Raw genomic sequence first — 22,925 nt, 5'->3', positions numbered from 1 at the left:
AAGACCATCCTGCTTATCAGATATTTACATGACGATTCATAACAGTAGCAACATTACAGTTATGAAGTAGCAACGAAAATAATTTTATGGTTGGGTCACAACATGAGGAACTGTATTTAAAGGGCCAGAAGGTTGAGAACCACTGGGCTAGAGCATCAGCCTGCGGACTGAAGGGTCTCGGGTTCAATTCCGGTCAAGGGCATGTACCTCCACTGCAGGCTTGATTCCAGCCCTGGGGGGCAACCAATAGATGTGAGAGTCTCACACTGATGTTTCTCTCTATCTCTCCCGCTCCCTTCCACTCTCTCTAAAAATCAATGGAAAAACATCCTTGGGGGCGGATTAACAACAACAACAACAAAATGAAACAGACTTAGACCTTAACATGTCCTCATATTTAACACGTTTAATTCACATTTTCCTCTAAAATATCATAGCAAACATATCAACATATATCAAAAGCAGTTAAAAGATAGAAACACCTTTCCAGTGGACATAAGACTTTTAAAAAACAGAAACAAGTTTAAAAAAATTTACAAATTATACAAAATGGGTTGCACATAAAATACTGACATGCAGTTATTCAGAAGATACTGGTTTTAGTTATTTCCAGGTTATGGGAATAGTCTAATATGGCAATCCAGAAAATATATGCAATTGTTAGCTGGCCTTAGAGGTACTACATATACACATTAAAAAAAATAGTCATGCAAAACTTATAAACTTGGTAACTTCTCATTCTCCAGATATTTTGAATACCTAAAAAATGTAAACATATCATCTTAAAGGGAACTCTCATGGAATGAAACTTTTTAAAGTGGATGATACAGAGATAGGCCTCTTAGAAAATTTTCCCTATTTGACTTGAGTTATTAAAACCAAAGCAGCGCTGGCCAGTATGGCTCAGTTGATTGGAGCTCTGTCCCATGAACCTAAGGTCACCGGTCAGATTCCTAGTCAGGGCACTGCCCACGTTGCCAGTTTAAACTCTGGTTGGGGCGTGTTCGGGAGGCAACCAATTGATGTTTCTCTCTCTCTCCCTCTCTCTTCCTCTTTCTAAAATCAATGAAAATACAACAACATGTAGAGTGAGGATTAAAACAAAAAACAAAGCAGCAGTTTTCTTGATGTCCTCAGCTTCTTAACTAAGACCAAATAGTAATTCTATAAGCTAAATTTAATCGAAGAGTTGACTTTTTAAGCACAATATGGTCAAACTTCTTTCATCAAGTTTAAAAAATACACAGGAACTAACTAATCCATTACTTAGGAGTTGATTTCATTTTTAAAACATGGGTCTTGGGCTGATTTGCCAAACACTGGGAAAAGATAGAGATGAAAAAAGTCAGACAATTTGCTTGTTTCTTTTTAAGTACTTACACGAAATAATGTAATTGACGAGTCAATTTTTGTGGGGAAGAATCAGGTAGATGATTCTTATTTGAAAGTTACAATGAAAAGGGACTCATCTTTATTTAATTAAGGGGGGACTGCACTGCTTTAGGTTAACAACAATCCTGAAGGGTTGCAGTTTTGTAAGCAACTGAAAAATCTGAAATGTGATAAAAAATCGAGAGTAATGTCTGTTGTTGAAGATATAGGACATACTTTCACAAGAAAGTTTCCAAAATAGCTATTTTTCATTAAATCTAAAGAGTCTATAATATACACATGTCATAAAACAAAAGAGGTGGTGACTCAGAGATACTTAGATTCAACTTCTGATTCAGACAAATAAAAGTCCAAATGTTTGGAATTAAATGACCAACTACTCGCCAAAAATCCACAAAATATTCACACCAGAGAGACCAAGATTAACTCTCCTATAAAGAAAAAAGAGAGAAGTTTTAGTGAAACTGATTGCCAAGCATTGAAGGTCTTTTCTCATATAACTAAACACAGAGTACATGTTTAACTGATGACATTTAACAGTATTCTATAATAAGTTATGGTCCACATGGTTTATCAGGTGAATTCTAGTAAAAGTAATTACTTTCTTAATTGTGCTTAAAACCCAAATTTAGAATAAATGAATTTACAGTGTTGAAAATTAATTTTTCAGTGAGCCTCAATAACTATTATATCAGGTAGAGTTAACAGGATCATTTTAGTAGGTAAAATCATAGTGAATGTGTAATAAAATTTTTCTAAATGGAGAATATAGAGACAGGCCTCTTAGAGAAATTTACCTATTTGACTTGAATTAGGAATTTTCCAATATTAGAGATGCTTTAGTGGATTTTCATATGGGCATTAATATAGCTTAAACTAAACCATATTTCACATATAAAAAAAAATCACTGAGGGGGTAGGGAGGGGCTGGGAGGAGGGGAATAAGGGGGGGAAACGGGAGATATCTGTAATACTATCAACAATAAAAAATATATTAAAAAATAAATAAAGAAAAATCACCCTAGCTGATCTGCTCAGTGGTTAGTGGTGGCCCACACACTGATGGATCACAGGTTTGTGTGCAGGCTCGATTCCCGCCCTAGTTGGGGGGCGGAGGGGTGTGTACGGGAGGCAACCAGTTGATGTGTCTCTCTCACATCGATGTCTGTCTGTCTGTCTGTCTCTCTCTCCCCTCCCTTCCACTCTCTTTAAAAATCAATGGGGAAAAAAATATCCTCGGGTGAGGATTAACCAAAAGAAAAATCGGTTTCTACTCCAGAGAGTAATATAACTGTATTTAAAGTGTGAGAAGAGGGCTATAAGAGAGATAAATTACTCATCTAACAGAGTAAGAAATCAATCAACTATGTCCAACACTGAAGAATCAAGAGAGCCGAAACCGGTTTGGCTCAGTGGATAGAGCATTGGCCTGTGGACTGAAAGGTCCCAGGTTCGATTCCGGTCAAGGGCATGTACCTGGGTTGCGGGCATATCCCCAGTAGGAGATGTGCAGGAGGCAGCTGATCGATGTTTCTCTCTCATCGATGTTTCTAACTCTCTATCTCTCTCCCTTCCTCTCTGTAAAAAATCAATAAAATATATTTAAAAAAAAAAAAAAGAATCAAGAGAGAGTGCACACCTCTATTACTTGGAATCATATGAGTAATATCAGAATGAAAAGCTACAGGAGTTTCAAGTGGTGACTTTGGGAAGTGGGCTTGGGTAATACAGGGAACTGCTTATTTCTGTCATTAACTTTTAGTACTATATGATTTATTAAATTATGAGTATGTACTCATTTTGATAAAAATTAAAAATATATATTACAAAAATGCCCTTCAAAAAAGGTAATTTCTATCAGCCATTATTTTCCTATTTTTTCATACCCTCACTGACACACAAATGATAAATCTCAATTTGATAGAAAAATGTTTTAATTTGGGCTTGTCTATGAGGCTAAGCATCTTTTCATGTTTATTAACCATTTGCATAACATTTTCTATGAAAAAGTCTTTTGTGTCTTTGACCCCTTTCTATAGTTGTCTTTTCTAATTAACTTACATGCTTTACATGGGATGAATATTAACTTAGGTTTGCTATATGTGTTGCAACTATAATGCTTTGTTTCAGTATGACATTTAACTTTAAACTTTATTTATGATGTCTTTCGCTGAACAGAACACTTACATTACTATGTGGTCAATTCTGTCTAGATTTTTTCCCCTTTGGAAGTAAAACATTCATCTTATTCCAGTAACGACACAGATACGTGGCATTAAATTAAAAATGTTTTTGGATCAATCTGCTGATTTACGGGCATGATTCCAAATGGAGTATATTTGAGCCACTTGCTATTTCCTTTAAGATACAGGGTAGTAGTTTTTAACCATTTCGTTATTTTAGAATATATTAAAAAGAGTAAGCAATCATACTTTTAAATTTAATTCAAAGTTATTTTCCTTGGTTAATAAAAAACCCCAAATAAATAAAACACAAATTAGTCTTGGTCAAAAATGTTTCATTTTCTACATATAAGTTGTACACTTAAAGATAAGCACTGTATCAATTTGTTTTTGGCCTTTGAGTAAATTATTGTTTCATTGAGTACTTTTAAAGCTTTTACATTTTTATGCATATGACAAATTGTATATGGCACTCAACATAAGATTCACACCATCATGGCAAATCATTTATGCATCTAAATATCAATTTGGATCTATAGAAGAAAAGATAAATTTTCAATTAAAACAGAAACTAGCCCTAGCCAGTTTGGCTCAGTGATTGGAGTGTTGGCCCATAGACTGAAGGGTCCTGGGTTTGATTCCAGTCAAGGGCACGTACCTCGGTTGCAGGCTCAATCCCCGGCCTGAACCAGGGCCACCAATTGATGTGTCTCTCTCACATTGATGTTTCTCTTTCTCTGTCTCTCCCCCTCCCTGCTACTCTGTCTAAAAATCATGGGAAAAATATCCTTGTGTGAGGATTAACAAAAACAAAACAAAACAAAATGACAAAAAACTAAAACTTCATTGTTTACTTAAAATATGTCTAAAGCTCCAACCAACTGAGCCACCATGGCTAGAAATTACCATTTTTGAAGGGCATTTTTATAATACATTTTAAAAAATTTTTATCAAAATGCATACTCATAATTTAATAAATCATATAGTGCTAAAAGTTAATGACAGAAATAAGCAGTTCCCTGTATTACCCAAGCCCACTTCCCAAAGTCACCACTTGAAACTCCTGCAAAATCTTAAAGGAAGAAAATCAGTTAATAAGTTATGTACTTGTGTTCTTAAAGCACAAATACCTACCCAAGCATTCCTGACTCTTTGGTCTTTATGATGTAAAGGAACATTAATAATGTATGAAACATATTATTTCGGCCCTGGAACAAAGACAAACACAGCAAGATTTAAACTAAACCAAGCAAAAGAAAACAACAATAAAAAACAAGCAAAAAACCCCACAAAAACTAAACCAAGCAAAAGATTCAGTCTGATAGATAAATGCAGATCCTATCAATTCACATTCTACAAACTCAGAACGCCATGTAACTCAGATTTTCACTCACTCATTAAAGACAGTGCCTACTTTGTGCTAGGAAATGGGAATACTGAAGTGAGTAAGACAGAGAGGATCCACTAAATCAAGGAGCTTAAAGTCTAGTAAAAGGCAGACAGAAAATTCAGAATTACAAAAAGTGTGATGAATGTTATGAGGGGGAGGGGGAAGGTACCATGGGAACACATGTGGGCCTCTGACCCAGACTGGTGAACCAGGGAATGCCTCTCTGAGGAAGAGATTTTTAACTTGAGACCTGAAAGATGAGCAGAAAGTAAACAGACTGGGAAGTTTCTATACATGGAGAGTAGCATTTACAAAGGCCTGGAAGAGAGCTATTGTTAGGCTGGTGCCCTGCATACTATACACACAAAATGCTCTTTCTCAAAAATTAACAGCATAAACAAAAGTATGGGGATTAAAAAACTTTAAATCATACTTCAATTATATGTTAATGACAATATAAGTAACAGGTTAAACAAATTTATTTTATCTACAAGTGACTACACGGCAGCATTTTGCTAGCCCTAAAATCACGCAATGATACGTAATTTCTGGTCTTTAAACTAGCTCCTAACTTAGGTTTTCAATTCACTCATCAACTTGTACCTACTTACTCTGATTCAGTCTTTTTACTCAAGAATCTAAGGATATATAATTTTTAAAACACAGTGTTTCTTTAAAAAAAAAAAAAAGATTTCAAAGGAAGTTCAATGCCCCAAAATATTTATACTTTTAGAAAATTGAAATATTAAAATTGAAAAAATGAAATTAATATTCTTTCTTGGGAATCTGATGGAGAACACATTTTATAATTATAGTCAATGTAAAAATTTCTTAGTAAAGGCACTGATAACAAAAATAACTGCAAAGGTCATCAAAAGAACTGATGTTTACAATCAAGAATAAAACCCCTGGGTAATGCTGGCTTCAGAAGCACATATACGAAGATTAGAACAATACAGGGAAGATTAGCATGGACCCTGCGCACGGTAACACACAAATTGGTGAAGTGTTCCATATTAAAGACAAACAAACAAAACCCTCGATAAAAGTGTAAATTGGTACAATTCCCTTTTTTATAAAGTAGTTTGATACCGATTTTAAAAGCCTTGAAGATATTCTGTAACCTAGAATTTTACTTTTGGACTCTGAGCTAAAGAAATCACCCAAAATGCAGACAGCTATACATATAAAGATGAATATTCAGCAATATTTATGGTAATTAAGAATTAGAGCACTGTCAGTGTGGTTCAGTGGTTGAGAGTCAACCATGACTCAAGAGGTGACGGGATCGATTCCAGGTCAGGGCACATGCCTGGGTTGTGGACTCAATCCCCAGTAAGGGGCATGCAGGAGGCAGCTGATCAATGATTCTCTCTCATCATTGATGTTTCTATCTTTCCTTCTCCCTTTCTCCCTGAAATCAATAAACATATATTAAAATAAATAAATAAACATATTTTTAAAAAAGTATTATGAAGATTTTTAATGGTATGGAAATTATAAAGTTAATCTTTAAAATCATTTACATAAATGATTTCAACCCATAAAAAAGAAGAGAGGGCCCTGGCTGGTGCGCTCAATGGTTAGAACATTGGCCCAAGGATGAAGGGTCGAGGATTTGATTCCTGGTCAAGGGCGAGTACCTGGGTTGCAGGCTCCATCCCTGGCCCTAGTCGGGGCACATGCAGTAGGCAACCAATCAATGTGTCTCTCTCACGTTGATGTTTCTCTCTCCCTCTTCATCTTTCCCTTCCTCCTTTCCAGTCTCTCTGAAAAATCAATGGAAAAAATATCCTCAGGTGAGGACTAAAAAAAAAAGTACAGAAAAAGAGCAAAATGAAATTTACCGAAAACAATATACCAAAATATTAACAGCTGCCTCTAAGTAAGAAAATGAGTGATTTTTATACTTTCCCCAATTAAACATATATTTTATAGTTAAAAATGGGCTGAAGCAAGAAACACATTTTCCCTAATTTAAAAAGTTTACCTATTCCATAAACAAGAGATTCTAATTTTAAAAACATCATCAAAGCAAGTCATCCATGACATTCTATAATAGCAGCTTCTACATTTAGAAGTACCTTTGGAAGATTGTAGACATGACGCTGGTAGATTAGCTCATAATGGGGAGGGTTGATAGCACTCTGATAAATGCAAAAGACATTCTCATTTGTCACATCTGTAAAGGAAACATGCTACATGAAAATCAAACAAAATCACCAGATGTATTGCATGTAAAAAGTTCAACTCATTCTTTTTTTTTTAAAATCTATTTTATTGATTTTTTACAGAGAGGAAGGGAGAGAGATAGTTAGAAACATCGATGAGAGAGAAACATCGATCAGCCGCCTCCTGCACATCCCCCACTGGGGATATGCCCACAACCCAGGCACATGCCCCCGACCGGAATCTATCCTGGGACCCCTCAGTCCGCAGGCTGACGCTCCATCCACTGAGCCAAACTGGTTTCGGCAACTCATTCTTTTAGAAGAGGCTTATACCTGGTTTATTTGGTGTCTGAACAAAGTGCTGAGAAGTAAATGTTTTTCCGTCAGGGTATTTAGGATGTGGAGGTAATCTGGAATCGAGGTAGGTGCAAAACACATGCATAATGATCTAAAAATGAGAAAACAATTTTTAAAAATCAGCATGAAAATCTATCATGGATGTAGCCCTTTAAAAACATCTGTGTTCTTTTCCTTCCTGGCTGCTTGAAGATCAGCCTTCATCATGGATGACGCAGTAACTGTCCTGACCAGGAAGTTCATGACCAACAGACTACGTCAGCGGAAGCAAATCGTCATTGACTTCCGTCACCCTGGGAAGGCAGCAGTACCCAAGACAGAAATCCGGGAAAAACTAGCCACAATGTGTAAGACCACACCAGATGTCATCTTTGTGTTTGGCTTCAGAACCCACTTTGGTGGTGGCAAGACAACTAGCTTTGGCATGATTTATGTACGATTCCTTGGATTACGCAAAGAAAAATGAAACCAAACACAGACTTGTAAGACATGGCCTATATGAAAAAAAGAAGACCTCAAGAAAACAGAGAAAGGCACGCAAGAACAGAATGAAGACAATCAGGGGGACTGCAAAGGCCAATGCTGGTGCTGGCAAAAAGAAGTAAAGATTCTTCAGTGACTTTATCTGTGGTGTGATGGTGCAGATTTTTCATGAGAGGATTAATAAACCAAACTTTTATGTGTAAAAAAAAAAAGTCTGTGTTTATAACTCCAATTTAAAATATTTTCCCTAAAGAGAGAATTAGCAAAAATGCTTTCAAGTGGTTTAAGATGAAATCTGTAAAATGAAAAGATAAAAGACATTCCTAGTTTTCTGTTAAGTAGATCATTCACACGTGTATAGCTAATGAGCAGCAAAACCAAGATAAAAAAAATACATATTTATTCAATTCTCAATTTGAATATCAGCATTTAAAACACCATTTTCACACAAAAGTCACTATAAAAAAATAAAGAACATGATTTTGAAAAACTCATAAATGACCCAAATTTTTATAATCTTTGATCTTACAAATCTAATTCTAGGAATCTTTCTTTTTTTTAAAATTTTTTATTTTCATTTTTATTGATTTCAGAGAGGAAGGGAGAGGGAGAGAGATAGAAACATCAATGATGAGAGAGAATAATTGATTAGCTGCCTCCTGCATGCCCCCTACTGGGGATCGAGCCCACCACCCGGCATGTGCCCTTGACCGGAATTGAACCCGGGATCATTCAGTCTGCAGGCCGAAGCTCTATCTACTGAGCCAAACCAGCTAGGGCAAGGAATCTTTCTTAAAGTAGTAATTTCAAATAAGAAAGAAATATGCATCATGATATTCCTTGCAATATTATTTAAGATAGAAAAACAAAAATCCCTTCCCCTATCACATTTCTCAAACTTTTAAGTCTAATATTGGAGAACAGTTAAATGACAGTATGTAATAATAAAAAACCTAGTTAAATATTGCAAAAGTGAAAAAAAACAAGATATATCATTTTACATACATGATTACAACTGTGATAAAAAACATTAAAAAAATAGTACAACCTAAGTAAAGGGAAAAAAATACACCAAAATAGTAACACTTATTGGGTTAAGATGCTGGTACAATTTTAATTTTTTTTTTAATATATTTTATTGATTTTTTACAGAGAGGAAGGGAGAGAGATAGAGAGTTAGAAACATCGATGAGAGAGAGAAACATCGATCAGCTGCCTCCTGCACATCTCCTACTGGGGATATGCCCGCAACCCAGGTACACGCCCTTGACCGGAATCGAACCTGGGACCTTTCAGTCCGCAGGCCGACGCTCTATCCACTGAGCCAAACCGGTTTCGGCTAATTTTTTATTTCTACTTTAGTTTCCAAATTCTTTTTAATATTTATTTTGATAACGGGAAAATAAAAACACAGAAATCCAATAACAAAACTGAAAAAACACCCTGGCCGAGTAGCTCAGTTGGTTAGAGCATCATCCTCATGTGCCAAGGTTGTGAGTTTGATCCCCAATCAGGGCACATACAAGAAGCAACCAATAATGCATCAATAAGTAGAACAACAAATCGTTATTTCTCTCTCTCTCCAAAAGCATTAAAAATAAACAAACAAAAACCACTGAAAAACAACAACAAAAAATAAAACTGCAGACTTACAGCAGAATCAGTGGGCAGGTCTGTATCCCACTTGCGTCCTTTGAAGTCTCCACCTCTATTCCATCGAAACGAGCTCATACAGCCTCCCTGAGAAAGTTCTGTGGCAACAAAGGTGAAATTTAAAAAGCTAAGACTATGCGAAAATGAGGGGAAAACGGCTAAGGGGTCATAATAAGAGAAGCATATCATCTTAAAAACCTGATTAAACGATCCATAACATAAATATAAAAGATTAACTTAAAGATCACCAGAAGAAAGAATTACATAAATCCAAAATGTGAGATAAGACTAATATTCTGGATTCTTAAAGTCAATGTCATGTAGGCAAAAGGTGGCAGACTCGAGACAGAGACCAAAAAAAAAAAGAAAAAGAAAAAGATGAAATAATACATTTAATGTGTGAACCTACACTTTATTCCTAGTTAGAAAAAAATAGGGTATATAACATTATTTGGACAATTGAGAAATCTGAATATGAATTGTATATTAGATAATATAGAAATATTTTTAATTTTTAATTATATTATGGTAATGTAGGGGAATTTATTCTTTTAGGAATTTGCATGCTGAAAAATAATAATGCCTATACAATATACTTTCAAATGAGCAAAAAAAGGTGTGTATGTATACATATATGTACATGTATATGTGTAGAGAGAGAGAGAGAATCAAATATGGAAAACGTTAATAACTATTCAATCTAGAAGGCTTATACAGGGTTCATTGTACTTCTTTGTATATTTGATAATTATTAATACTTTAAATATAATTTGTATGTATATGAGTGTGCGCGCGCACACACACACACACACTTTTTTTTTTTTACAAACCTACCTATGGGCCAATCTTTTTTTTTAAAATATATTTCTTTATTGACTTCAGAGAGGAAGGGAGAAGGAGAGAGAGAAACATCAATGATGAGAAAGAATCATCGATCGGCTGCCTCCCGCACACCCCTCACTGGGGAACGAGCCCGCAACCCAGGCACGTGCCCTTGGCCGGAATCAAACCTGGGACCCCCCAGTCCGCAGGCCGACGCTCTATCCACTGAGCCAAGCCGGCCAGGGCCCTATGGGGCAATCTTGCCAAAAAATTGTAACCTAAATTTTCAGGAAATACAGAGAACAGAGGGTCATGTAAAAGTACACCATGGGGATGCATTCAACAAAATCCATACCATGGGAAACACTACAGGACAAACAATCCAGCTCTTTCAAAAAATAAGCTTTGCGCAGTGGCAGTATTGTAGCCAATGAGGTTTATCCAAGGCGCGATTATTGCTAATTGAAAAAAAAAATAAGTTGCAAAGAAAAAAAATGATGGGTGGGAAACTATAGCTTAAAAGAAACAAATATAGCAACCAATCACAACATATGATAATATTTGAATCCCAATTCAAATAAACAGTACCAAAAAAAAGTAATTACACATTTTAATAAATGGTTGGAAATTTGTATATATATACTGTATATTTCATGATATAAATAAATTATCATAGCACAGGTGGTATGGCTCAAATGGTTGAGAGACAACCTATAAACCAAGAAGTCATGGTTTGATTTCCGGTCAGGGCACATGCCCGGGTTGCAGGCTCGATGCCCAGTAGAGGGAGTGCAGGAGGCAGCTGATCAATGATTCTCTGTCATCACTGATGTTTCTATCTCTCTCTCTCCCTCCCTTCCTCTCTGAAATCAATAAAAAAAAAATATATATATATATTTAAAAAGAAATTGTTAAAAATATTAGATGTAATAATTATAGTTATGTTTTTTAAAAGGTTTTATCTTTTAGAGCTATATAGAGATATTTACAGATAAAGTGATAATGATACATAGGATTTGCTTCACACACACAGGAAGAGAGGAGGTAGATTGGGATATGGAGAGGGCAGAGACTGCTCGGGGACTGATGGTTGCTGGGACCAGGTGCTAGGTACAAAAGTGTGGAGCATATGTTGTGTCTAGTTTTATGTATGTTTGAATTCTCCTTATATAAAAAGATTTTTAAAAGTCATGATAAATGCTTATTCCTGTACCTCAGTCAAACCTAGGGGGAAAAAGGGTGCACCATAATATTTTGAAATTAAGATTTACAATAAATCTGAAGAGTGAGATACTATTTCTAAAACTTGCTTTAGAGATAAGAACATTTTACGGAGTTTATCCAAATGAAAATAGGCAAAAAGAGAGTGTGTGGGAATATCAGGGAGGATAAATTTCCTGATTCTCAAGTCAGCTTCCTTAGATCACATTTACCCCAAATGATCGGAAGATAACAAAATGTAAAAAAGGAGCATAATAGCCCTGGCCAGTGGGGCTCCGCAGTCAGAGTGTCAAACCTGAGCACCAAAGGGTCATGGGTCCAATTCCTAGTCAAGCACATGCACCTGAGTTGCAGGTTCCATCCCTGGCAGCAATGTTTCTCTCTCCTTCTCCCTCCCTCCCTCACCCCTCCACTCTCTCTAAAAATGAATGGAAAAAATATTTTCAAGTGAGGATTAACAAAACAACAACAACAACAAAAGAACATAAATATGACATAAAAATGGAAAGAAATAAGAATTACCTTGCTGAAATTATAAAGAATGTCAAAGTGGCACCATTTTTGATAGTTTAAGAATAGAAAATGAGTGAAATATTCATTGAGCCCTTTTAGCTCATTTTTAACTCTTTCTATATAGAATAAAATTATTAACTAACATATTCAAGGCTAAGTATATTATTTTGACAATTCTTAAGCATATAAAACATAAAACCCAAGTTGTTCAAATATAAATCTTAATAAGCTGTAATTAAATATATTTTTATAAAACGTAAGATCATACTTAGTGATATTTTTAATTTTTTGAAAAAATTTTCCCCTTTGTTATCTTTATTTATAAAATCTGAAAGTAGTGAAAAAGTTCTCGTTTTTTTTCCCCCTCTTCAAATCAATAGTTACCTTTGATCCTTTCAAACAAGTATTCCTGATTTGGGGTAAGGTCTAGATACTGCACAATTGTATTCAGAGTTGGAATGAGAGGAGCTTTGACCAGAGCAGCTTGTTTCAAGCTGGTAATATTAGCCTCTGTTAAAAATAAAACACACCAAAAACATTATTATTCACTTGGGCCTCTAAAAAATACTTAAAATGCTCTTCCTACATAAACATTGAAGGAATACTAGTAAATGACAGCAATAATAGTTTATCTTAACAATTTGCATTTATCTACTTTACTTATAATTTATTTTATCATTTCTGACAAAGGTGGCCAGATAACTCTCTCTCTCTCTGTCTCCCTCCCTTCCTCCTCCCAGCCCCCCAAAGAATCAGCCAGATCCATTTTGGAAGATATATAAACAACTAATACACTACAGTCCAGCCATAAAAATAATACTGGATAATACTTAACAAAATAGAAAGAGCAAGGGGAAAAAAACATAAGACGACTCTGATTTAATTAGAAATATATACATATATATGTACCATATTTCCTCAACCCCTGAATATACACTTATCATGTTCTTAAATTATAAGATAACTTACAATTGATATATATAGTTAATATCATAGTATTTCTTAAAAAAATAATAATTGGTCGTGACTAAATTGATAATGGTTATTGCTGGAAGCTGAATGGTAAGTAATATTGTGTATTTTTGTACTTTTTGAATTTTCTACTTGAACACTGTATACTGCTTTTGTAGTCATAAAGCAATGGTGTTCTTTTTTAAAAAGCACATCATGCTGATACTGACAGATGTTACAACATGGATGAAACTTGAAAACATTATTATATTAAGTGAAAGAAGCCAGTCACAAAGGACAACATATTGCATATCCCATTTGTACAGAATATCCAGAAGAGGTCTATCTATAGAGACGGAAAGAAGCCTGCTAGTTGCCTAGGGCTGGAGGATGGGTGGTGGTGGGAAAGCAGAGGTGACTGCTAAAGAGTATGTGGGTTTCTTTTCGAAGTGATGAAACAGTCTTAAGATTGACTATGGTGATGGCTGTACAACTCAAACCTTTGAATTGTAGACTTAAATTGATGAACTATATGTAAGTAAATTATATTTCAATACAACTTAATATTAAAAAAACTATATTATAAAGATTTAGTTTTATTTCCTTCACCTCAAGATAACAAAGGAAGTTGTTAAATAGCCCTCTACAGAAGAAATTTCCCACCTGCAGATTCACCGAAGGGTAAATCAAATGCTGGGCTCTATTTTCACATACCTCCTATTTGCAGCTCTGGACAACCCATGCGTCTCATCTGTGTGCTGACAGACTCAATCTCTTGGACAAGTGACACTAATATTGTCTCATTGATCCACTATGAAAAAATGAGGTAAAGATTTTACACATGTAACTCCAAAGCATTTCTCAAATAATTATTCACAAGATTCTTAAGATTTTTTTTTATTGTTGTGTACTTTAAATATTACAGAGTATAGTGAAAGAGAATGGAAGTAGCAGCTACCTGAAGTCCAAGTTAAGTAAGCTGATTAAGTTATAGTCTTAAATCACATATGCCTGTTTGGTTTTTTTTTTGAAGAATATATGAAACATCCAGTTGTATGTTAAGTTTTTCTTAAATGTTTCTTTCTATGCTTATTATACTAAGCTACAAGGATTAACTCAGCAGGCTCACCCAATTCCCTAACCACGTAGCAAACAAATGTATTATATTTGAAACTGGCTTGTGAATATTACCATATTACTTTAGGACTAGGAATTTCAAATGCCACTTTGTGGGGCTATTATCTAACTAATTCCAGGAAATGAAAACACTGTCTAAGGAAATAGCTTATCTGGTTTATTTGTGTTGTTTCTTTTTTTGTGTGTGTGTGTATGTTTTTAGAAACTTCCACCATTTCTGTTTCCATGCGTCTGTTTAACCATAAAATTAAAGGATGAAAAAAGTTTCAGGTCATATCAATGTCTACTATTCCTTAAAAAAAAAAAAAAAAAAAAAAAATCCCCCGAATTCTAAATTTCAGAACACTGTAGCCTAAGGAATTCAGATAAGGGATCATGCTTATATTTCTTCTAAGCTAATACTCTCAACCAAGCCTTTATATTTTAAATATATTGGCATTTTAGACAAGCCTATATGTGGAAATAAGAGAGAGTACAATTCTAAGATATCATTTCACTCATTCATATTTCCAACATTTATTTAAACACATTCTACGTTGTCAGCTACTCTTTCGCTGCAACAAACTGACCTAAGGGGTTCAGGAGAGAGATCTAGGCCCCATTCCCAGAAAGTCTGATTGAGTACTTCCAGGGCTGGGCTCAAGAATTTTTATTTATCTATTTTAATTTAATTGTATTTCACTTTTTGTTAATTTTCACCCAAGGATATTTTTCCCATTGATTTTTAGAGAGACTGGAAAGGAGGGAGGGAAGGAGGATTGAGAGAGAGGGAGAGAGACATCGATGTGAGAGAGACACATCAACTGGTTGCCTCCCACATTTGGCGCAACAGGGGCGAGGGATTGAAGTGCCCTTGACTAGGAATCAAACCCATGACTCTGCAGTGTGTGGGCCATTGCTCTAATCACTGAGCACACAGGACAGGGCAAAAATTTTATTTTTATTTATTTATTTTTTTATTGCTTAAAATATTACAAAGAGTAGTACATTTGTCTCCTTTTCCCCCCCCTTGACCTTCCCCCGGCCTTCCCTACCTCCCAGTGTCTTGTGTCCATTGGTTATGCTTATATGCATGCATACAAGTCCTTTGGTTGATCTCTTACCACCGCCCCCCCCCCCCCCCGCCCCACGCCAATCCCTCCCCAGCCTTCCTGCTGTAGTTTGACAGTCTGTTTAATGCTGCTCTGCCTCTGTATCTATTTTTGTTCATCAGTTTATAATGGTCCTTATTATCCATAAATGGGTGAGATCATGTGGTATTTTTCTTTCACTTAGCATAATGCTCTCCAGTTCCATCCATGCTGTCGCAAACGGTAAGTATTCCTTCTTTTTTACAGCAGCATAGTATTCCATTGTGTATATGACAGGGCAAAAATTTTATTTTTAAAAAGTCATCCAGCCCTAGCTGGTTTAGCTCAGTGGGACTGAAGGGTCCAGGGTTCGATTCCAGTCAAGGCACAAGTCTGCAGGGGGTACAGGAGGCAGCCAATTGATGATTCTGTCTCATCACTGATGTTTCTATTTCTCTCTCCCTTTCCCTTCCTTTCTGAAATCAATAAAAATAAATATATATATATTTTTAATATATTTTATTGATTTTTTACAGAGAGGAAGGGAGAGAGATAGAGAGTTAGAAACATCAATGAGAGAGAAACATCCATCAGCTGCCTCCTGCACATCTCCTACTGGGGATGTGCCCGCAACCCAGGTACATACCCTTGACCGGAATCGAACCTGGGACCTTTCAGTCCGCAGGCCGACGCTCTATCCACTGAGCCAAACCGGTTTTGGCAATAAAAATATATTTAAAAAAAAACCCAACCATCCAGACTTCTGGTTCAAGAAAGTAGGCTGCTATTTTTCATCACTCCCTCTTGAGACCCTATTTAAATTATAATAAAAGATTGCAAAAGGAGTGCAAGTGATTTCAAGGTATTTCTAGAAATGAATAGCTGCAGATGAGTGTTGCAATATGAACCAGGGGAAGAAGTGGTGGCCTCTACAGAATCTATGTGGACACCTGCCATGGAGGAGGGGCCAATGTGCCCAGCAGAACCTGGGACATACAGGCACTACAGAGGGCGAGAAAGAGAGGCAGGGGTTGAAACAAAGGAATTAACGCACTCTGTACATTGAAGAATTGGCCTTCCCAACCTCCAGGCCAAAAACAGAGAGGGTTCTTCTTAAAAAAAAAATCAAAGAAACTGATATGTATTCATCAATCAGCTGCCTCCCACATGCTCCCCACTGGAGATTAAGCCTGCAACCCAGGCATGTGACCTGACTGGGAATGAACTTGAAATCTTTTTGGTATATAGGACAACACTCCAACCAACCGAGCCTCCCGCAAGAACCTCATTTTGTTTCCCACACATTTCTAGACACACAATAGGCTCTGACAAAAAAGCTCTTTGAAAAATAAAACTGAGATGTTGGAAAAGGGAAGAAGGTCATATTGTTCCTTTATCTATTCAAAAGACACTGATTTACGAAACATAGAGGGGGAAAAATCCCTTAAAAATGGACACACACACACAAAATGGACACCATAAGGTAAAAGTCATGTTTATCCTTATATATGTTCCATCCATATTGCACTTTTACTAATTCTGATATCTAATTAATAATTAAGATCTCTAATTGATATTCTAATAACATACTTTGTATATTAAGAGGCACTAATAATGTCCAAAGAGTAATGTCAAACTTACATTTCTGAACTTAGCTGTCCATGAATCCATATGGTCAAGAAGTTGTCTATTCATAGTCACTCTTGCCCAAACCTATTAAAAACATGTTTAAAATGAACAATCAGTGAGGAAAAAAATCTTGCCAGAAATCAGTTATTCTTTTCCCCAACCTCAAAAATATTTGGAATACTTTGGGGGAAAAAACTTCACACATGTCAATAATGATCTAATATGTAATATTTTTTTATTATGGATTTGTTGCTATTCATGCAGACATATCTTTGAAATTCCTAATGTCGGTATGATTAAAAAACATTCTTCTTGCTTTTTAAGAACAAAGTAAAAATCCTGTATTTAGTATTAAACTGATGAAGTTAGACTGTCAAATGTTCTAACCTAAATATATTTTAAAAGCAAGAGTCCTGTTTATGTTAAATAGAAATTGATACTTGAGATACCTTTTTATAAATGAATGCAGAAAAATGTTTTAGGCAGGATACTAAGGTCAACTATGTGTCATAAAGAGTAAAACATGCAGTATTATTCCATTTTAGGTACAGATTTAGATAGGAGACTTTCCACTCTTTAATGTGCCAAATTTATGTTATCTGCCAGTAAAAGTGGAGGTTACAGGGGCAAAAAAAGTTCCAGAAGTAAAAAAGATGACTTCTAATAATCTGTAAATCATAAATATTAAGTCATTTTTATTTTCATTTACCTCCTCTGCAGCTTGTTTAGAACTGAGATCGGCTTCATCTTTGCTAGCACATGGAGCCTGGGACCTACAGGCAAGCTGATATTGAAACTTCTTTAGAGTTTGTACATAATCTCCCATAGAACGATTGTAGTTCCAGAAAGTAGGACTGGTGGAAGGCGAGGTAGAATCTGGGCTCCCTACAATGATTAATTTAAAGAGTATCAGTATGTAGTAGGCATTCTGACATCTAGAGTTAGTGAGCACAGGGTACCTAGGCACAGAGGCAATGGCAACCAAGGAAGACAAAGCCTCAAGGTGCTTCTCTTTTTTCTCCTCCCTAACATTATTTTTTCTTTAGAGAACATGAACTACTTATGCTAAAAATTAACAAGGACATTTCGGAACAGTATTAATTTAAGAGCCATAATCATAAGTGTGGAAAGTGGTTTGTTTGGTTGTAAAATTAAGCTTGTTTCACTCTCTAAGACTTTCAAATGATTCAACAAGAAATAAAAGAGATTTATTCAGGAAATAAATAGGCTAAGGAAGTTCCTTGCTTAAATCTTTCTGAATGGGATAACTACAGCTTCCTATTAATAAACTACTCTTTGGGCTAGCAACTAAACTCACTCTTCCCTGCACTATACTGTGTTTACTCATATCCTGTTGTAATTCCTGTGTTGAAATAAAAGAGACTGCTGATCACACTTCTGAATAATTTACTTCTAGGAAATGTAAAAAGTTATATTTAGGGACTTAATCCTATAATTATGGGAGTAATTATCACATTAAAGTCAATTATCTTTCTTTTTTAAAACCTTACCTGAGGACATGGTTTTTAAAAAAAATTGATTTTAGAGAGAGAGGAAGGAAGCGGGAGGGAGGGAGAGAGATAGAAACATCCACATGACAGTGAAACACAGATTGGTTGCCTCCCGCACATGCCCCAACCAGTGATCAAACCTGAAACCTGGGCACATGCCCTGACCAGGAATCGAACCCAAGACCCTCCAGTGTGTGGGACCAACGCCTCAACCAACCAAGCAACACTGGGCCATAGCTTAATTCTTTCCAAATAGAATGTGAGTTTCTGGAGGGCAGAGAGTATTTTTTCCCCTAGCACTTAGCACAGTATTTGAATAAACAGCAAGTTTTGAAAGATTAATTATATACTTATAAAGGGCTTATTTTTTCAGAGTTTAACTAATATAAAAAACTAGAGGCCTGTTGCACAAAAAGACTCGTGCAATAGACCTTCCCTCCCCTTGGCTGCCAGCACCGGTTTTCCTCCATCATCCGGGACCCAGGCCTTTGCTCCGGCCAGAGCTGCCTTCAAGCCCTGGCTGCTCTGGCTGGAGCTGCCTTCAAAGCCCTCGCTGCTCCAGCCGGAGCCACCTTCAGTCTTTGCTCCGCTGCTTCGTGCCGTATGCAAATTAAGCACCATCTTTGTTGGTGGTTAATTTGCATATTGCGCTGGTTAGCCAATGGGAGGTGTAGCAGAGGTACGGTCAATTACCCTGTTTGTCTATTATTAGATAGGATGCCAATTGATACTTCATACCCACAACAATCACAAATAGAAGTTTTTTTTAATCTTAGCAGAATTTATAAGAGGAATGACTATCTATATATCTATAAACCCTAATATGCAAATAGACCTAACAGCGGAACAACCGAACAACCGGTTGCTATGATGCGCGCTGACCACCAGGGGGCATGTGCAGAACATGGCAGGTGTTGGCTGATGCAGGATGGTGGAGCAGATGAGAGGGCGCCAGACCAAGGCAGGACGCTGGTCACTGTCATCAGGGCAAGTTACTGAAAATTCTTTGCTCCTGTGTGCTGTGGTCCTGCCCAATGCTCGTGCCCACTGCTGGCACTGGCCCCGATTGCTCCACACTGTCAGTGGGTGTGAGTGGCGGCAGCCGGCCCCGATTGCCCCTCAGGGCTTTCTTCACTTCCCCCTGCTCCTGAGGGGTGATCAGGGCAGGCAACCACCTTTTGCACCCACTCCTGGTGCTGGCCCTGATCGCACTTGCAGCTGGCGCCAGTGCCGGAGCCCTCGCTCGCACCCACTGCTGGTGCCAGCCCCAATCGTTCCGCACTGTCAGTGGGTGCAAGTGGGGCCAGCACCGTCAGCGTGTGGGAGCAGTGGCGGCGGCAGGAATGGAGCTGCTGGCAAACAGGGGCAGGGGGGAAGGGGAAGGGAGGCGTTGTGGGAGGGGCTGGGCTGAGACCCGCCCCTGTGCCCACTGCAGCCTCACAGCCCACAGTTCCTTTTAAGGTGCACAAATTTGTGCACTGGGCCCCTAGTATATATATAAATATTTATTAAAATAAAACACTTTATTTCAATGGATAATGGAGCTTGCAAAAAAGTTAAGAGGAATAGCCAGTGGCTAGAAATGAAGAGAGAATTGAAAATCAGAGTGGCCTGTGTGTAAGCTGATACTGTGGCTGCTCTGAAGAATTTTGGAGGTTTTAGGAAACCTATCAGTTTGGATTTCAGTGGCCAAATGGGAACTGGAAATGAGGATGTAGGAAATAAAGATGTAGGCCTCAAAGATGTAGAGAGTTGGATTGAGACCTTTCTCCAACCTCCATCCCTTGCACCTGGCATAGGGCCAGGAACCTCAAAGGCCACATTCTCGGTGGATAAGAAAATAATCTGACCACTGGGTACCAAGAGATAACAAGGAAGCTTATGTGTCTTAGGCTGTTGGGAGATTAATCTTTTAAGCCTAGACATTACTCAAGTTAGTTCAAAGTTAATGATATTCCTTGGGGACCTGGCAGAGTCATATATAAACTTCTCAGAGAAAACAAGGCTTACATCCAGCCCACCCAGGGTAGAAAAAGCACAGATAAAACTCTACTGAAGACGAGCCTACCAAAAACACAAAAGAAAAACCAGATGAATCACAAGGAAAAAAGCTCAAAGCATGAATCCACAAGATAAAAAAATGTTAGTATTTCACCTCCATGAACGTCAGATAACTGAACTATTAGACAGAGGCTTTGTTAAAGTATGTTTAAAGTGATTGAGATAGGAAGAGGAATTGAAGACAGAAACAAAACAAGATACTCTAAAATAAACCAGGCATATTTGAAAGAAAGCCAAATAAAAATGAAAAATGAAAAAATACAAATTAAAAAACTCAATTAGTTAATTAAAAAGCAGTTTACATTGCTAAAGAAAGAACCAACCACGAGTCCCAACTGGCTAAAATGAACAAACTGTGGGGTGAGGGGTAAACAGAAAGTTCTTTACAGAAGAATGCTAAACAACTAAATGTAGAAGAAATGAAAAGTATTAGCAAGCCTACACTGTGAAACTACCACTATATTAACTTATTGGGAAAGGACCATCAATGGATGCTAGCTAAAGTCACTTGTTGAAAGGCTGTAGGGGGAACAGTACCGTATATTCAGTCTCAAAGAATCACACTACAGATTATTTATAAATTACAAAAGGGAAAAGCTATTATGGAGAAATCAGGTTGCCATCACCTTGGCCAATGATCCAATTTAACATTATCAATAAAGGAACAAGAAGATATCATGTGTCTCCTGATGGCATACACTAAAAGGAATACATCACCACCTAAGTTGTATTCTTGACAAAAAATATTTAAACTGATTCTAATGAGAAAATGATCACATAAATCCAATTGTGCAATACAATTAGCCTAACCTCTTCAAAATGTAAATGTCATAAAAGATGCAAAAAAGCATGTTTTCTAGATTAAAGAAGACAAAAGAAGCATGACAACTAAATGCAATACATGAACCTTAATTAGATTAGTAAAAAAGGGGGGGGGGGAGCTACAAAGGTTGTTACTGTATAGGAAATAGGAATATGAATAATGGTAGTATCTTAAGTATGATAATCATATTGAAAATACTTAAGATAGAAAGGAAAATGTCCTTGTTCTCAGGAGATGCATGTGAACTATTTAGGGATGAAGTGGTTCTTTAGCAAAAAAGTGGGTATGTGAGAAGGAGTACATGAGGGCCTGGTTTCTCACTACTGGAGACAGAAGTTACAAATACAGAAAGGGAGAAGAGGCTAGAATAAATCCAGCATGGCTGGATTGGAATTGGAAGTATTAGTTTGAATTCAAGGTTTTTAATACAGTTGACCCTTGAACAATGTGGGGGGTTAGGGGCACCTATCCCACCCTTCCAGTCAAAAATCTATGTATAACTTTTGACTCTGCCAAAACTTAACTACTAATAGTCTCCTGTTGACTGGAAGCTTTACCCATAACATAAACAGTCGATTAACAAATATTCTGTGTGTTATATATATTATATACTGTATTCTTACAATAAAGTAAACTAGAGAAAAGAAAATGCTATTAAGAAAATCATAAGATCCCTAGCTGGTTTAGCTTAGTGGATAGCACATTGGCCTGTGGACTGAAGGGTCCCGGGTTCAATTCTGTTCAAGGGCACATGCTTGGGTTACAGGCTTGATCCCCAGTAGGGGGTGTGCAGGGAGCAGCCAATCAGTAATTCTCTCTCATCATTGATGTTTCTATCTCTCCTTCTCTCTCTCCCTCTCTGAAATCAATAAAGATATTTTAAAAAAGAAAGAAAATCATAAGAGAACATGTATTTACAGTACTGTACATATTTACTGAAAAAACAAAACAAAACAAAACACTTGTTAGTGGACCCATGCAGTTCAAACCCATGTTATTGAAGAATCAACTGATGGATTAATATAGATGGATAGATATAGAAATACATATAGATGTGTATGTGCATGTACATACCTATATAATAAAAGTCCAGCAACCGTTATGGTGGAACAACCAGAACAACCGGTCGCTATGACATGCACTGACCACCAGGGGAAAAAGGTTAACACAGGAGCTGCCCCTGGTGGTCAGTGTGCTCCCACTGGGGGAGCGCTGCTCAGCCAGAAGCTGGGCTCACGGCTGGCAAGCACAGTGGAAAGCCAAGCGGTAAGGAGCGAGTAGACGGGCAGTTAGGAGTGAGAGGTCCCGAACTGCAAGGGGGTGCAGTCCAGGCTGAGGGCACCCCCCCAACCCCCATGAATTTCATACATCAGGCCTCTATTATAGATATATTTCCTAGCTGTCTGCTGAGAGGACCTAGAGTAATGACACCCCATTAATATGGCATATCCAATAACCAGATACTAATTTCTAAATATTATTTTTCACTAAAAGCAACTACGGACTCTTAAAGAAACAGATTGACTCCAGAGCTAGGTAGTAGGAAAAATACAAAAGG

At 37.0% G+C, this 22,925-nt stretch overlaps 1 protein-coding gene, 1 non-coding gene and 2 pseudogenes across 6 annotated transcripts in view; 3 read left to right on the top strand and 1 right to left on the bottom strand.

Moving 5' to 3' along the window:
• Positions 1–386: 386 nt before the first annotated feature.
• The window catches only part of TMEM209 (transmembrane protein 209), a 30,755-nt gene continuing 8,216 nt past the window's right edge, over positions 387–22,925 (bottom strand). Inside the window, exons 7-15 of one of the 5 annotated variants that reach the window (XM_036328688.1) lie at positions 17,682–17,857; positions 16,985–17,056; positions 13,851–13,947; positions 12,570–12,695; positions 9,630–9,727; positions 7,470–7,584; positions 7,050–7,147; positions 4,710–4,783; positions 387–1,823 (exon numbers count right to left, since the gene is read on the bottom strand). In XM_036328688.1, the coding sequence (XP_036184581.1) occupies positions 1,769–1,823; positions 4,710–4,783; positions 7,050–7,147; positions 7,470–7,584; positions 9,630–9,727; positions 12,570–12,695; positions 13,851–13,947; positions 16,985–17,056; positions 17,682–17,857 (911 nt within the window). In that variant the 3' untranslated portion in view covers positions 387–1,768. Of the gene's footprint in view, positions 1,824–4,709; positions 4,784–5,134; positions 5,216–6,677; positions 6,735–7,049; positions 7,148–7,469; positions 7,585–9,629; positions 9,728–12,569; positions 12,696–13,850; positions 13,948–16,984; positions 17,057–17,681; positions 17,858–22,925 lie in introns of those variants that run through there. The other 4 variants (XM_036328689.1, XR_004970965.1, XM_036328691.1 and 1 more) reach the window with 4 other exon arrangements.
• Positions 5,881–5,986, top strand: LOC118666661. Its single transcript, XR_004971016.1, has one exon. It is a non-coding gene; the product is annotated as a U6 spliceosomal RNA (small nuclear RNA).
• On the top strand, positions 7,699–8,098 carry LOC118666409 (annotated as a pseudogene).
• On the top strand, positions 10,853–10,935 carry LOC118666721 (annotated as a pseudogene).

Source organism: Myotis myotis, unplaced genomic scaffold (assembly GCF_014108235.1).
Source record: "Myotis myotis isolate mMyoMyo1 unplaced genomic scaffold, mMyoMyo1.p scaffold_m19_p_11, whole genome shotgun sequence".
NCBI lineage: Eukaryota > Metazoa > Chordata > Mammalia > Chiroptera > Vespertilionidae > Myotis > Myotis myotis.
The sequence above is the reverse complement of the archived record's forward strand: the minus strand, read 5'-3'. Positions and strand labels throughout refer to the sequence as shown.